The sequence below is a fragment of the Pongo pygmaeus genome, chromosome 1, assembly GCF_028885625.2.
Source record: "Pongo pygmaeus isolate AG05252 chromosome 1, NHGRI_mPonPyg2-v2.0_pri, whole genome shotgun sequence".
In the NCBI taxonomy this organism is placed as follows: domain Eukaryota; kingdom Metazoa; phylum Chordata; class Mammalia; order Primates; family Hominidae; genus Pongo; species Pongo pygmaeus.
In genome coordinates, this window is record NC_072373.2 from 71,467,155 (window position 1) to 71,480,577 (window position 13,423).

General features: G+C 35.3%; 1 protein-coding gene across 9 annotated transcripts in view; it reads right to left on the reverse strand.

Annotated features, from left to right (window-relative positions):
- RASAL2 (RAS protein activator like 2) overlaps nucleotides 1-13,423 on the reverse strand; it is a 383,167-nt gene that overhangs the window by 49,087 nt on the left and 320,657 nt on the right. For all 9 annotated transcript variants that reach the window (XM_054461346.2, XM_054461278.2, XM_054461199.2 and 6 more), the window contains one exon: nucleotides 9,182-9,291. In XM_054461346.2, coding sequence (XP_054317321.1) covers nucleotides 9,182-9,291 — 110 coding nt within the window. The remainder of the gene's footprint in view (nucleotides 1-9,181; nucleotides 9,292-13,423) is intronic.

Consider the following 13,423-nt stretch of genomic DNA (forward strand, 5'->3'; position numbering starts at 1 on the left):
CAAAAGCAGAGAAATATGAAACAGTATGACAAGTATAATACTATAAAGAAGACTTTTGGCAGGAGTGACAGGAGGTAATATTGAGAGGGAAAGACTGGGCCATGTTGCATTTTGTGTGGTAGCTAAAGATTACAGATTTATAGAATTATTACATACATAGGCAATGAGATATGAAAATTGAAGTTTCAACTGAGACACCTAGATAAAACAGATTCTGTATACCAAAGTCAAGTATCAGACAAACTGCAGCATTTACAAAGGAAACGTGTTAGAACCAGTTCCACTACCTTGATCCTCTCAGTTATGTCAAGACTATAAAAAGTGGTCAGAGAATGGAGAATGGGAAAGATTTTGTGAGAAACAATTTTTGAAAGAAGGTGTGAGGCTCATCCTCCTGCTACCTACAAGGGAGAAGGGTAAAAGATACATAGAGGGCAGGGTTTGATTTCATCTGGGAAATCTAGATGATGAGAAATGACCAACTAACTGTTGGTGGCAGAGCAAGAGCATTGATGCTTTTGGATAAGCCTGTAGTCCTAGAGGTTGTTAGGGCAAAAGATTTGTGCAGGTTTCCTGCGGACCATAAGACTGCGTGATGAAGAAACCAAAGCATCAAGAACTCCTTTGTAGAAAGGATTCACAAGTGAGCACTTGGAAGAGAAATGCATCTGTCAAAGTCAATAAAACCACAGGTGAGAGCTCTTCAGGGATGATAAATCTCTGAAAAAGTCCCCAAATCACCCCATGAGAGAAATGTCAGCTTTAAATTTCTGTTAGGCTCAGAGAGCATTATGGAAGGCTAAGATAGACTTTCTTATGCTCTTTCTCATCTTTTTGTTGCTTCTCCTTCCCCAAAACCTGGAGGGTGCCTAAAAACATGGCTAGTAGGCTAGAGGGGAAGAGCAGATGTGGAGAGAAGTAAGTAGTCTACCATACTTTCTTCTCCAAAGGCAGGCAGACTGCCTGTAACTGGTTTGGCTGGGGCAAGTTTGTAGTTTTGATTAGAATTTTGTAATATCTTAAACTGGGCCTGGTGCCACGGCTCATGCCTATAATCCCAGCACTTTAGGAGGCTAAGGCAGGAGGATTACTTGAGCCCAGGAGTTTAAGGTTACAGTGAGCTATTATGGCACCACTGCACGCTAGCTTGAGCAACAGAGCAAGACCTTGTCTCTTAAAAATATATATATAATATATATGTAGAATATATATATATAGAGAGAGAACATCAGTAAGTTCTGAATTAAGATCTTTTATTTAAAGCTATCATAGATGAACTCTAAATGGATCATAGACTTATATATAAAAGCTAAAATCATAAAACTTCTAAAAGAAAACATAAGTGAAAATCTCTTGGGACACAAAAAATTCCCCTGCAAACATTGCTTATCAGGAAGTAAAATGGTACAGCCTCTTTGGAAAATAGTTTGGTAGTTTCTTACAAACCTAAACATGTACATACCATAGAACCCAGCAATTATACTCTTTGGCATTTACCCCACAGAAGGGAAAACATGTTCACAAAAACCTGTATCTAACTGTTCATAACAGCTTTATTCATATTAATAATAGCAAAAACTGGAAACAACCCAAATGTCTTTCAATGGGTGAATGGCTAAACAAACTGTAGTATATCCATACAATGAAATACTACTCAGCAACCAAAGAAACAAACTACTGATACATGTAACAATTTGGATGGACCTCAAGGGCACATGTTTAGTGTAAAAAAAAAAAAACAAAAAACCCAATCTCAACAAATTATATACTATATGATTCTGTGAAACACTATTCTTAAAATAATAAAGCGATAGAGATAGGAAACAAATTAGTAGTTTTTTAAGGGATGTGATAGGTGTGGGGAGGTGGATATGACTATAAAGGGATAGCATAGGGAGTTCTTTCTTGGTAGTGAAACAGTTCTTTATCTTGATCACGGTATAGTTACACTAATCTATACATATGATTAAATTGGACAGAACTATACACACACACACACACACATACACAAATGAATGCATGTAAAATTGGTGAAAACTGAATAAAGTCTGCAGTTTATTTAATATTACTATACCAATGTCCATTACCTGGTTTTGATATTATACTACAGTTATAAGACCTCACTATTGGGGAAAGCTGGGGGGAAGGGTCTACAGAACTCTATGTACTATTTTTGCAACTTTCTTTATATAATTTCAAAATAAAAAGTTAAAAAATTCTAATTAACAAGGAGAAACTCAAGAAGCTGAGAATATTGTTCCATAATTCCACCTACCAATGAACACCATACTTACTTTCAGGTATCTTTTGACAAAGAAAAAGTAGACTACTTAAAACCATACTTTGTTAGTGAGCCTTAGAATTGGGAACATTACTATGAAGGTTTTTATTTGAGGGAAGTTTAGAGTGGGTGAGAATATTCTACTCCATATGCTCATCTTTACCTTTAGTCTTTGGTAAATTTAAGTAGCACTTCCAAAGCAAGGCTGGCAACAGGCATTTGGAATCTTGGAATGCCTGACCATATAGTACCACTGTTTTCAGTCATTTCCTAGTTTTAAGTGCATTTGAATGAAAGGCAGAAACATCACAGAGTCTTTTTGTGTCCCAACACCCTCCTATATGACATGGCTTTAATGTGAAAATGCTGCCAATATTGATTCTAGGAAATCACTTTACTGGCTTTTATCTGATTAGATGGCTTTGGAACAATGATGACTTTGTGACATCCTATTGATTTTGCCTCTAAAACATTCCTCCTATCTTGTCTCTGCCTCGCCATTTCCACTGCTACTATCAGCCTTGGAGCCTTCATTCTATCTTTTTACAGCTTTTTGTTAACTGGTCTCTCAGACTTAGTATCTGCAAACTAAGTTACCTGAAATTCCACTGCTGGATTAATCCATCCATAGCAAAACTCTGATTAGGTCATCTCCTTGATCAAAAATGTTTAAAGGCTCCTTGTTGCGTATAGGCTAAAATCCAAACTCCTCAGTTTGACATTCGAGATCTGCTCTGGGTATGGAATATTGGGTTGAAAATAATTTCCACTCAGAATTTTCAAGACATTGCTCCACTAACGTCTGGTTTTCATTATTTCTACTGAGAATTCCAATGTCATCCCCCCACCCCCAACATTCCTTTGTATGTAACCTATTTTTTCTTTCTAGAAGATTTTAATATATATTTTTTAAACCTTAGCATTCAGATATTTCACGATGATATAAACTGATTTACCTATTCTTGGCATTTCCATTTCTTATACATGGAATCATACAATATGTGGTACTTTGTGACTGACTGGCTTATTATTATTACTATTATTGAGACAGAGTCTCTCCTGTCTCCCAGGCTGGAGTGCAGGTGCACGATCACGGCCGACTGCAGCCTTGACGTCCTGGCCTCAAGTGATCCTCCCACTTCAGTGTTTTCAAGGTTGAAAACATGCATACACATTGCAACATGTACCAGTACTCTTTATTGCTGATGAATATTCTATTGTATGGGTATATCATGTTTTTGTATATCTATTCATCAGCTGATGGACATTTGGGTTGTTACCACTTTTTGCCTATTATGAATAATGTTGTTATGAACATTCACACACAAGTTTTTATATGAATATATATTTTTATTTCTCTTGGATCTACCTAGGAATGAATTTATCAGCTGGGATTTTAACAGGCAAAAAGGACCTACAGATATAAATGTAGCTATCTGTAGGTCTGTTTCTCCAGGGTGGTTCAATTTCTCAAACTGCTATGTGACAGGGGTAAGTCTGGCTGCTGACTTTTTAGAGCTGGGTGGAAGCTGAACCTTTCCAGAGTAGGTGGGGAAATCAACTTCCTATGCAGAGACTGCTAGCTGTCTTACCAATGTCCATCCCTCTCTCTTTCCTTAAGAATGGATTCCTATATTATTGGGCCCACCAATATATCCAGGTATAAAGTTTCCCAGGCTCCCTTAGAAAAAGGTGGCAATGAGACAGAAGTCAAAGTCAACTAGGTATGGTTTCAGAGAGATTGATTTAAAGGGAGATAACTCAGCTGGAAGGCATGTGTCTTTTTATGGGCCCATCTTTTCTGGTATCTAAAACAAATATGTTATGGTTGGAGCTCTAGTAGCTATCTTATACCTATAAAGAGATTCTTGAAGATCCTGAAGAATGGCAGACTTGAACAGGACTGTCCACTTTCAGACAGAAGTGAAAAAAAAAAATTCTACCTTGTTTCAGTCATTTCTATTTTGGGTATCCGTTAACTGGCAACTAAACTGAATCCTAAGTAGAGACTTCTTTTTAGAATTTCCTTTTGTAGGTAACTACATCTGTTTGTCCTCTAAGTGAGAATTATAGATTAAGTAATCTTTCTCTCATATTTTTCCTAGTTTCATTAAAGATGGAGTTCATATTTGTTTCTCATATTAATTTTTAAGACAAAAAAAGCAGAACTGTTTTCACCTATTAAGTTAAAAACTGGAATTTTACCTTTCCAAACTTATTTCCTACCTTGCCCCTTTTCATGTTAATACCATGAACTATTCAGTAATTCTCTTCAAGCTCCATAATTTCCTACTTTCTACTTTTGCTCATTATTTCCATTCCAAGGAAAGTTCTGTGTGTGTGTCTATCTCTATGTTCAAACTACACCTGTAAGATCCAACTCACAGGCCATTGCTCTCTAAGGTCTCTCCTGATCCACTCAACAAGAAGTAATTTTATCTTCACCAATACCATTTCCTCCTTGACACTTACCTCTTTTACTGGACTCCTCAAGGTTAAGGCCTGTATCTTTGGTTCTCTGTGCTATATTCTCTGTAGCATACGGCATAGTAGCCTGTACATAACTGTCACATATTGAGTGTGTTACTGTATATCAATACATTTGGATTTTAGAAACATTATTATTATTTGGTAAAACTATGGTATTTTTCACAGCTTGCTTTCTTTAGATAAAATTAACCATTTTAAAAATGTTTTTCTGCTATCTTAAAGTGGTAACTCAGACCTCCTGAGAATAATTTTATCTTTTAAAAATATGAGGGCTGTGCATGGTGGCTCACACTTATAATCCCAGACGCTGGGAGGCCAGGGCAGCGGGCAAATCACTTGAGCCCAGGAGTTTGAGACCAGCCTAGGGAACATGACAAAATCCCATCTCTACAAAAAGTATAAAAATAAGCCAGGGATGGTAGTGTGTGGCTGTAGTCCCAGCTACTCAGGAGGCTCAGGCAGGAGGATTAAGTAAGCTTGAGAAGTCAAGGTTGCAGTGAACTGTGATCGTGCCACTGCACTCCAGCCTAGGTGACAGAACAAGACACTGTCTCAAAAAATAAAAATAAAAGTGTAATGAGTGAAGATAAGTTTGTGGTTTATCTCAAAAACCTTGAAGATTTCTGGCTGGAGGCAGTGGCTTATGCCTGCAATCCCAGCTACTCAGGAGGCTGAGGCAGGAGAATTGCTTGAACCCAGGAGGTGGAGGTTGCAATGAGCCGAGATTGTGCCACTGCACTCCAGCCTGGGTGACAGAGTGAGACTCCGTATCCAAAAAAACAAACAAACAAACAAACAAACAAAACACAACACTTTGAAGATTTCAAAATATCATGTCCACTATTTCATTATCCTCTGGATCGCTCCAGATAGAATATTTCTCCCTCTTGAAGAAGGGAAAAATAAAGTAATTTGCACAGCATCATAAAGAAGAATTTAATAAAAAACAGGTCCCTCACCTCTTGAGTTCAATGTTCTGATCAAATTTGATCAGATAAGCCCCCCTTCCCACCCAAAAAGACTGACATATCAGAGAAAGGAAAATTGAAAACTTCCATGTAACTTGAAGACATGATTTTAAAACACAATAAAAAGATTGGGAGAAAAATTTTATTAACATGCATATTAGTGGCTTACTATCCGTAGTAATAAAAAGGGCTATTCCAAATCATAAGAAATAGGACAAACAACACAATAGAACAATGGGCAAAGGAAATAGGTAAGTCACAGAAGAAGAAAACATACGACAGGATATTCAGTATACTAAGCATTAGCAAAATACAAATTAGAACAAAGAAATCCCCCCCCATCCCATCTTTTGGAGAGGGAATATACAGTAAAGATTACAAATACAGACTCTAAAGCCAATCTTCCTAGGTTTGAACCTCAGTTCTCTCATTTTCCAAGCTGTATAACCTCAGGCAACTTATGAATTTCTGTGTCTCAGTTTTCTCATCTTCAAAATAGGAGTAATGACAGTGACCATCTCATAGGGTGGTTGTGATGATTAAATGAATTAGTTTATATAAAGTACTTAGAATATATCTGTCACATAATAAATACTACATAAGTGTTTATTATTTCTATTCTTTCAACATATTGATAAAATGGAAAAGGTTGTCTGAAGGATAAAAGTAATCTTAATTTGTTGGTGGGAAAGGTCCTTTTTTGAAGGAAAATTTGATAACATACATACTCTATACCAAGCAGTTCTACTTCTGAAATCCAACCCAGCCACCAGTACAAAAAGGCACATGTTCAAAAATGTTCATGACATCTCTATTTTGTACCAAAAAAAGGGAAACAATGTAAATATCCATCAATAGAGAAGTGAGGTACATTATTATAAAAACACTGTAGCATACAAAGATTCGGTTGTTAAAAAGATGATGTGGACTGACATTTACTGACATATGGAGAGTACAAAATATTTATACTAAAAAGCAAGTCACAAAGTAATATGTGATCCCATTTATATTAAAACACGAAAACATATACTTGGGTTCCCTTTATGTATGGAGTTTTAAAAAGGTTTGAAAATATACAAATGGTTAATAAGGTTATTTATGTGGGGAGACAGAAAAGATAAAGAAGGTCTTTAGTTCTTTTTCTCTTTACTTATATACTGAAACTTTTCCCCCTCCAAAACAACAAAGACAAATGAGTATTTTACTTTATAATTTAAAAATGGAAAAAAAAAAAGAGCTGCTTACTACATTTAACTGGAGGTTCCACAGATTGGATAAAAGAATAGAAATGTTTTGCTACTTAGATTTAGACACTGTATAACATTTTGAAAGAAGTGGCTGACTTCAGCAATTGATGTATCTGACCCAAGAAAATCAGAGGTCTCCAGAAAATACTTGGTCACACCTATAACGGCACTAATTCAAAGAACTCAGCTGATCAATATCTTGTACCTTAGCTCTATTTATCTGACTGTTCATATGATCTGAAGGCAAGAGAGTCTTTTTTAAAAATGGTAACACATTCAAACTATATTGAGTACATCTCTATACAAGAAAAAGTTTTTTGAAAAATTTCTATATAGGAAATCTCTGCAATTCAAATGGAGTTGATAAATTAAAAGGGTTACTTAATATTTGAGATTTACTAGCACTTTTTTATTGTGCTGTACTTAAGAAAAAAAGACTTTGCTATTGATTAAAGCATTAACATTATAAAAGTCACAAATAATTCATTTCAATCACTGGAAAGGCTAAAAATACAGTAACTATATAATAGAAATACAAGAGACTCCGGGAGAATATAATCTCTTGGTAATTCAATCAAACAATTCCCATGGGCAACCTAAAACAAAATGGAATAGGAGAGAGCTCTTTGTTTGAAATAAAGAAGGTAATATTTAGTGCAAGGTTAAAAAATAACGTAAACTTTAAAAAAGAATCTTGTCTCCCAAGTTTCTATATGATGCTGCAGAGTTTAAGAAATTGGCTATTGAATTGGGAGTGTTTTATTTGCTGCACATTTTTGTTCCTAAGAATCGATAATCTGAAAAAAAATTGTTATTCTATTTTTTGAGACATTAATAAAATGCTTTGAATTCCTGGAATGATGAAAATTATAGAATAACAGGAAACTAAGAAAAATATTTTAAAAATCTTTTTTTATGATTACCTTAAAACAAAGAGGTATAAAAGAGATAATAATATAAATATACTGCAAATTGGGCTGACTTGCAAATTTCACAGAGCACCTTTAATGTGGTTCAAGAAGGGCTAATAAAGCAGTAGTCCCTCATCAAGTCCCTTCATTTACAAAATAAAGACAGTAATCATCTGCTTGGCAAATCTATAATTTTATTTCTGTTTTCTAGGTAGATAAGTGAAAAAAAGTCACTTACTGGAAAAAAAAAAAGTAAAACATAAATAACAGTATCAAATATGAGAGGCAGACCTGAGGTCAAATCCTAGCTCTACTACTTACTAGCTGTGTGACCCTGGGCAAGTTTCTCAAACTTTTTATGCCTCAGTTCCTCATCTATAAAATGAGGATAATAATATCTAGGGTTGTTGTATTTACATGAGAGACTACATTTAACATGTATGGCACAGAGTAGGTACTTAATAAATATAGGTGGTGGCGATGATGTGCTGATGCTGATACCACAAGCACTATTTCCAAAATTTTGAACATTATCGAGACATGATGTGTCAAAAATATGTTAGCACACATTCAATGATTTTTCAAGGATATTATCCTTAGGGAGCTATACTCAAGCTAGTAGTCCTAATTATGGAAATCTATCCAGGCTTCCTTTTCAGCACATGTCTTCTAGATGTAATTGCAAACCAACAAGGCCAATTTCATATGCTATACATACAGAACATAGCAGTAAAAAGCATGGACTCTGGAGCCAAACTGCCCAAGTTCAAATACCATTTTTGCTATTTACTAGCTGTATGACCCTGGGCAAGATTATTTAACCTCTCTGTGCTTCAGATTCTTCATCTATAAAATGGTGATAATAATAGTATTTATCATATAGGGTTATTATAAAGATGAAACAAGGTAACATGTACGAAGCATCCTGTGACAGTGCTAAAATTGTTTAGCTATCATAATCATTATTCTTTATAGTCATTCTACCAAAAACAAAACAAAAGATATACCTTTGACCACTATAACTTGATTCTACAGAAACAGCTTAACTGACTCTGAAATTAGTTTTTATGTATCCACAAACTCACCAATATTATAAGATTCTTAAACTGGTTGGGTATTTGAGTCAATATTTTGTATCTTGCCTTAATATGAACACGACATAAAAGTCAATTTTTTATTGTATTTTTCTATTTGTCATTGATTCAAATTCAGAATAGACCAAAATGCCTTAACAAAATTCACTCTCAAACTGCTTCTTTTGTTTTAAGAAAGTTAACTTCCTACCTGTCATCTGTACTGCGAAGGGATGGAAGCCGAAAGCTCGTGTTTCTGTCAAGCTTTGACTGGCTTTTGGTCCTCTTGATGGAGCCTTTCAGGCGCTTGCTGAAGAATCCCTAGAAGGAAAGGCAGAAGGTGATGGGAGAGAGAACCAAAAGGGAATGTTACTCTTCTGCACTATCTCTGCAAAAGGTATTTAGACTTTTACAATAAAGACCAGAAATAGAACCTAGCTTTTAAGCTTTTTAATTTTGTAAATAATAGTCGCTTGAAACCACCTGGCAATGTGACGAGAAAATTTTCTTCTGTGAGAACTGGGATAATTAAACTTTCTAATAGCACCTAATTTATTATTTCTTAATGTTTATATTAGTTATGGAAGAAAAACTTCTAATTTTACTGGTAGATTTCTAAAAAGCACAACAATATAACATACACAAATATATTCCTTTCTATGAAGATGGTACCAGCAATTTCAATACAAATGACATCCACTGATTTCCCAAACTAAGGGAAAACAGGCAAAGAAAATGGCACGTGCAAAGGCCCCCAGGTGAGAAGGTACTTGGCGCATTGGAAGAATTAAAAGATACTGACAGAAGAGAAAAAGCTTTATTCTAAGATATGTAAAAAGGAGTTAACTAAGTTGTAAAATATAATGTATTGGTAGTCTTGGAAGAGTTAAAACTCAGTCTATGTCACCTTGGATATGGCATTGTAAAATTAAGTATTGAATGTGGATAAACTATTTTAAAATGAAGAATAGATCATTTATGAAATCGTTAAAGCTTCCAGACTTTAACAAAGTGCTTTATGGTCTTTGGCCCCTGCTTGCCTCCTGACAGTTTTACCAAACTATCTAGAGTTCCCTGAACATCTTCCTCGACTCGCACCTGGCAAATAGTGAGCACTTAACATAAGTTATTATTTTATTAAATGCAAAAATGAATGATGGTCACTACTTTCAAGAAATTTACAATTCTATCATTGGCAGGTGAAAGGAATCTTATAGAAGCATATTAAAATTTCTCAGTCAGACACGGTGGCTCATGCCTGTAGTCCCAGCATTTCGAAAAGGCTGAGGTGAGAGGATAGCTTGAGGCCAGGAATTTAAGACCAGCCTGGGCAAAATGGCGAGACCCCATCTCTACAAAAATAAAATAAAATAAAATAAAAAATTTAGCCAGCCATGGCAGCACATGCCTGTAGTCCCAGCTACTCAGGAGGATGAAGTGGGAGGATTGCTTGAGCTCAGGAGTTCGAGGCAGCAGTAAGTGATGACTGTACCACAGCACTCCAGCTGGGGCAACAGAATGAAACCCTAACTCAAAAACAAATAAATAAAATAAAACAAAATTTATCAAGCAAAGATTCTAATTCAAAGAAAAATATTTTGACACATGGAGCATGACTCTTTCTTGAGATGAATATCATTTTATATAAGCTGTGTACAATAAACATTTCTATAATGAAGAAAAAGAAATACTAGGCCAATATTAGCACATCAAATCTTTTATATTCCTTTAGTAACTACCAAAGCCCACTGTTTTGGGGAGAAAGCTATATTTATCAGGATAAGCTAGGTTATGATTATCTAATTACCCCCCTAATCTTAGTGGCATAAAATATGTTACATGTCCATAAGCAGGTCAACTGAGGGGGTGGGATCCTGTCTATGCTGTCCTTACTCAGGAACTTAGGCTAAGGGAGGCTCTCTATCTGGGCTTCTATAGTTTTTGCAGCAGGATAGAGGTAAAATAGCAAATTATGTACATGTACTAGCTCTTAAAGCTTCATGTCACTTCTGGTCTCATTTCACTGACAAAACAATCACGTGACCATATCTAACTTCAATGGAGGGAGAGATGTATAGTACTACCAGGTACTCAGAAAGGGAACTGAAAATATTTGGTGAACATCAGTATAGACTGCCACAGTGTTTTACCAAGCCAAGTGTTTTTTAAACATGCAGGCATTGCTCCTTTTATTAGAGATAAATGAAAACAAACTTACTCAAATCAGAAGTGGAACTATTTAGATTACTGAAAGAAAATACTTATAATGCTATATCTTATTGTTTTGGCCATCCAAGGAGTAAGTGTAAAAACTCCTAGTATATATCACGTAGACATAATACCCTAGGCTGTTTTTCACTCCAGCTTATTATAGGTATGTAGAGATTGACTGAAGGCAAGGGAAAAAGGCTCAATGTGCAGATGATGAGGATGAAGATCTTTATGATTCACTCCCACCTAATGAATAATAAATAGTATATTTTCTTTTCCTTATGATTTTCTCAATAACACTTTCTTTTCTCTAGTTTACTATTTTAAGAATGCAACATATAATACATATATCACACAAAATATGTGTTAATTGACTGTATATGTTATTGGCAAGGCTTCCAGTCAATATAGTAGGCTAATAGTAGTTAAGTTTTGGGTGAGTCAAAAGTTATATGAAATTTTTCAACTGCACAGCAGGGTGGTGTCTCTAACCTCCATGTTGTTCAAGGGTCAACTGTACAATTTTGGTGTCATTAGGGAGAGTCACTGTCATTAGTTACATTCATTAGTACATAAAGGCAAAGGCTTTATGTACTATTTTCTATGACTCAATCAGAATGAGTCACCACATTTGCTAATAAATATAGTTAGCAAACCAGGCTTAAATTTATAGAATTGTAATAGGATTGCTTGGTGTTGTTTCAAAAACCTAGGTTGAGATCCAGGCCGAGAAGCCAACCAAAAATCATACATACATTTCTAATGAAAATACAGTTAAGCATTTGACTGAGACAGTATTAGTAGATGTTCACTCATCTAGTAATTTAATTCTACCTTTTTGTGGCATTTCTTTTTCTTTTTTTTTGAGACGGAGTTTCACTCTTGTTGCCCAGGCTAGAGTGCAATGGTGTAATCTCGGCTCACCGCAACCTCTGCCTCCCAGGTTCAAGCTCGTCTCCTGTCTCAACTTTCCGAGTAGCTGGGATTACAGCTGGGATTACACACCCAGCTAATTTTGTATTTTTGGTAGAGATGGTGTTTTTCCATGTTGGTCAGGCTGGTCTCGAACTTCCGACCTCAGGTGATCCGCCCACCTCGGCCTCCCAAAGTGCTGGGATTACAGGCATGAGCCCCCACGTCCAGCCTTGTGGCACATATCATATCATACCTCATATGACATAATATGATACGTTGTATTTAATAAAATTTATGCTTATTTGTTGTAGAGAACTCTACTAGGAGTTGTAAGGAAATCAAAGATAAACACAAACTCTGCCCTCAAGGAACTTGCCATTTAATACAGAATTTAGATACTAAATATAAATTTATGCACAGGCTTATTAGTAGACTGGACATGGCTGAGGAAAGAACCTCTAGGCATGAGGATATATCAATAGAAACATCCAAAACTGAAAAGCAAGTAGAACAAACAAAAATAACCCAGAAAAGAATATCCAAAAACTACAGGACAACTACGAAAGGCGTAACATGTGTAATGGGAATACCAAAAGGAGAAAAGAGAAAGAAATAGCAGAAAATCAGAAACAATAATGACTGAGAATTTCCCCAAATTAATATACCAAACCAAAGACCCAGGAAGCTCAGAGAATACCGAGAATACCAAGCAGCATAAATGCCAAAAAACACCCTTAAAAGAAAAAAATTCCCAACCCCCAAAACTACACTGAGGCATATAATTTTCAAACTGCAGAAAAACAAAGATAAAGAAAAAATCCTAAAGAAGCCAGAAGGAAAAAACACCTTATGTACACAGGAACAAAAATAAGCATTACATCTGGCTTCTCAGAAACCATACAAGCAAGAGAATGGAGTGAAATATTAAAGTGCTGAGAGGAAAAAAAAAGAACCCAAACTACCAACCTAGAATTCTATAACCTGCAAAACTATCATTCAAAAGTGAAGGTGAAATAAAGCTTTCTCACATACATGAAAAAATTGAGGAAAAATGTTGCCAGTAGACCAGCATTGCAAAAAATGTTTAAAGAAGTTCCTTAGAGAGAAAGACAACAATATAGGTCAGAAATTGGACCTTCTTAAGAAAACAAAGAGTATAAAAGGAATAAGCGAAAATAAAACCACCTTTTATTTTTCTTCTTAATTGATTTAATATTGAAGTAATAACAATGTATTTAATTATGTATGCTTATGTATGTATGCTTATGTCTATATGATATATATGCTTATGTATACTTACATATAAGGGAAATGAATAATATCAATG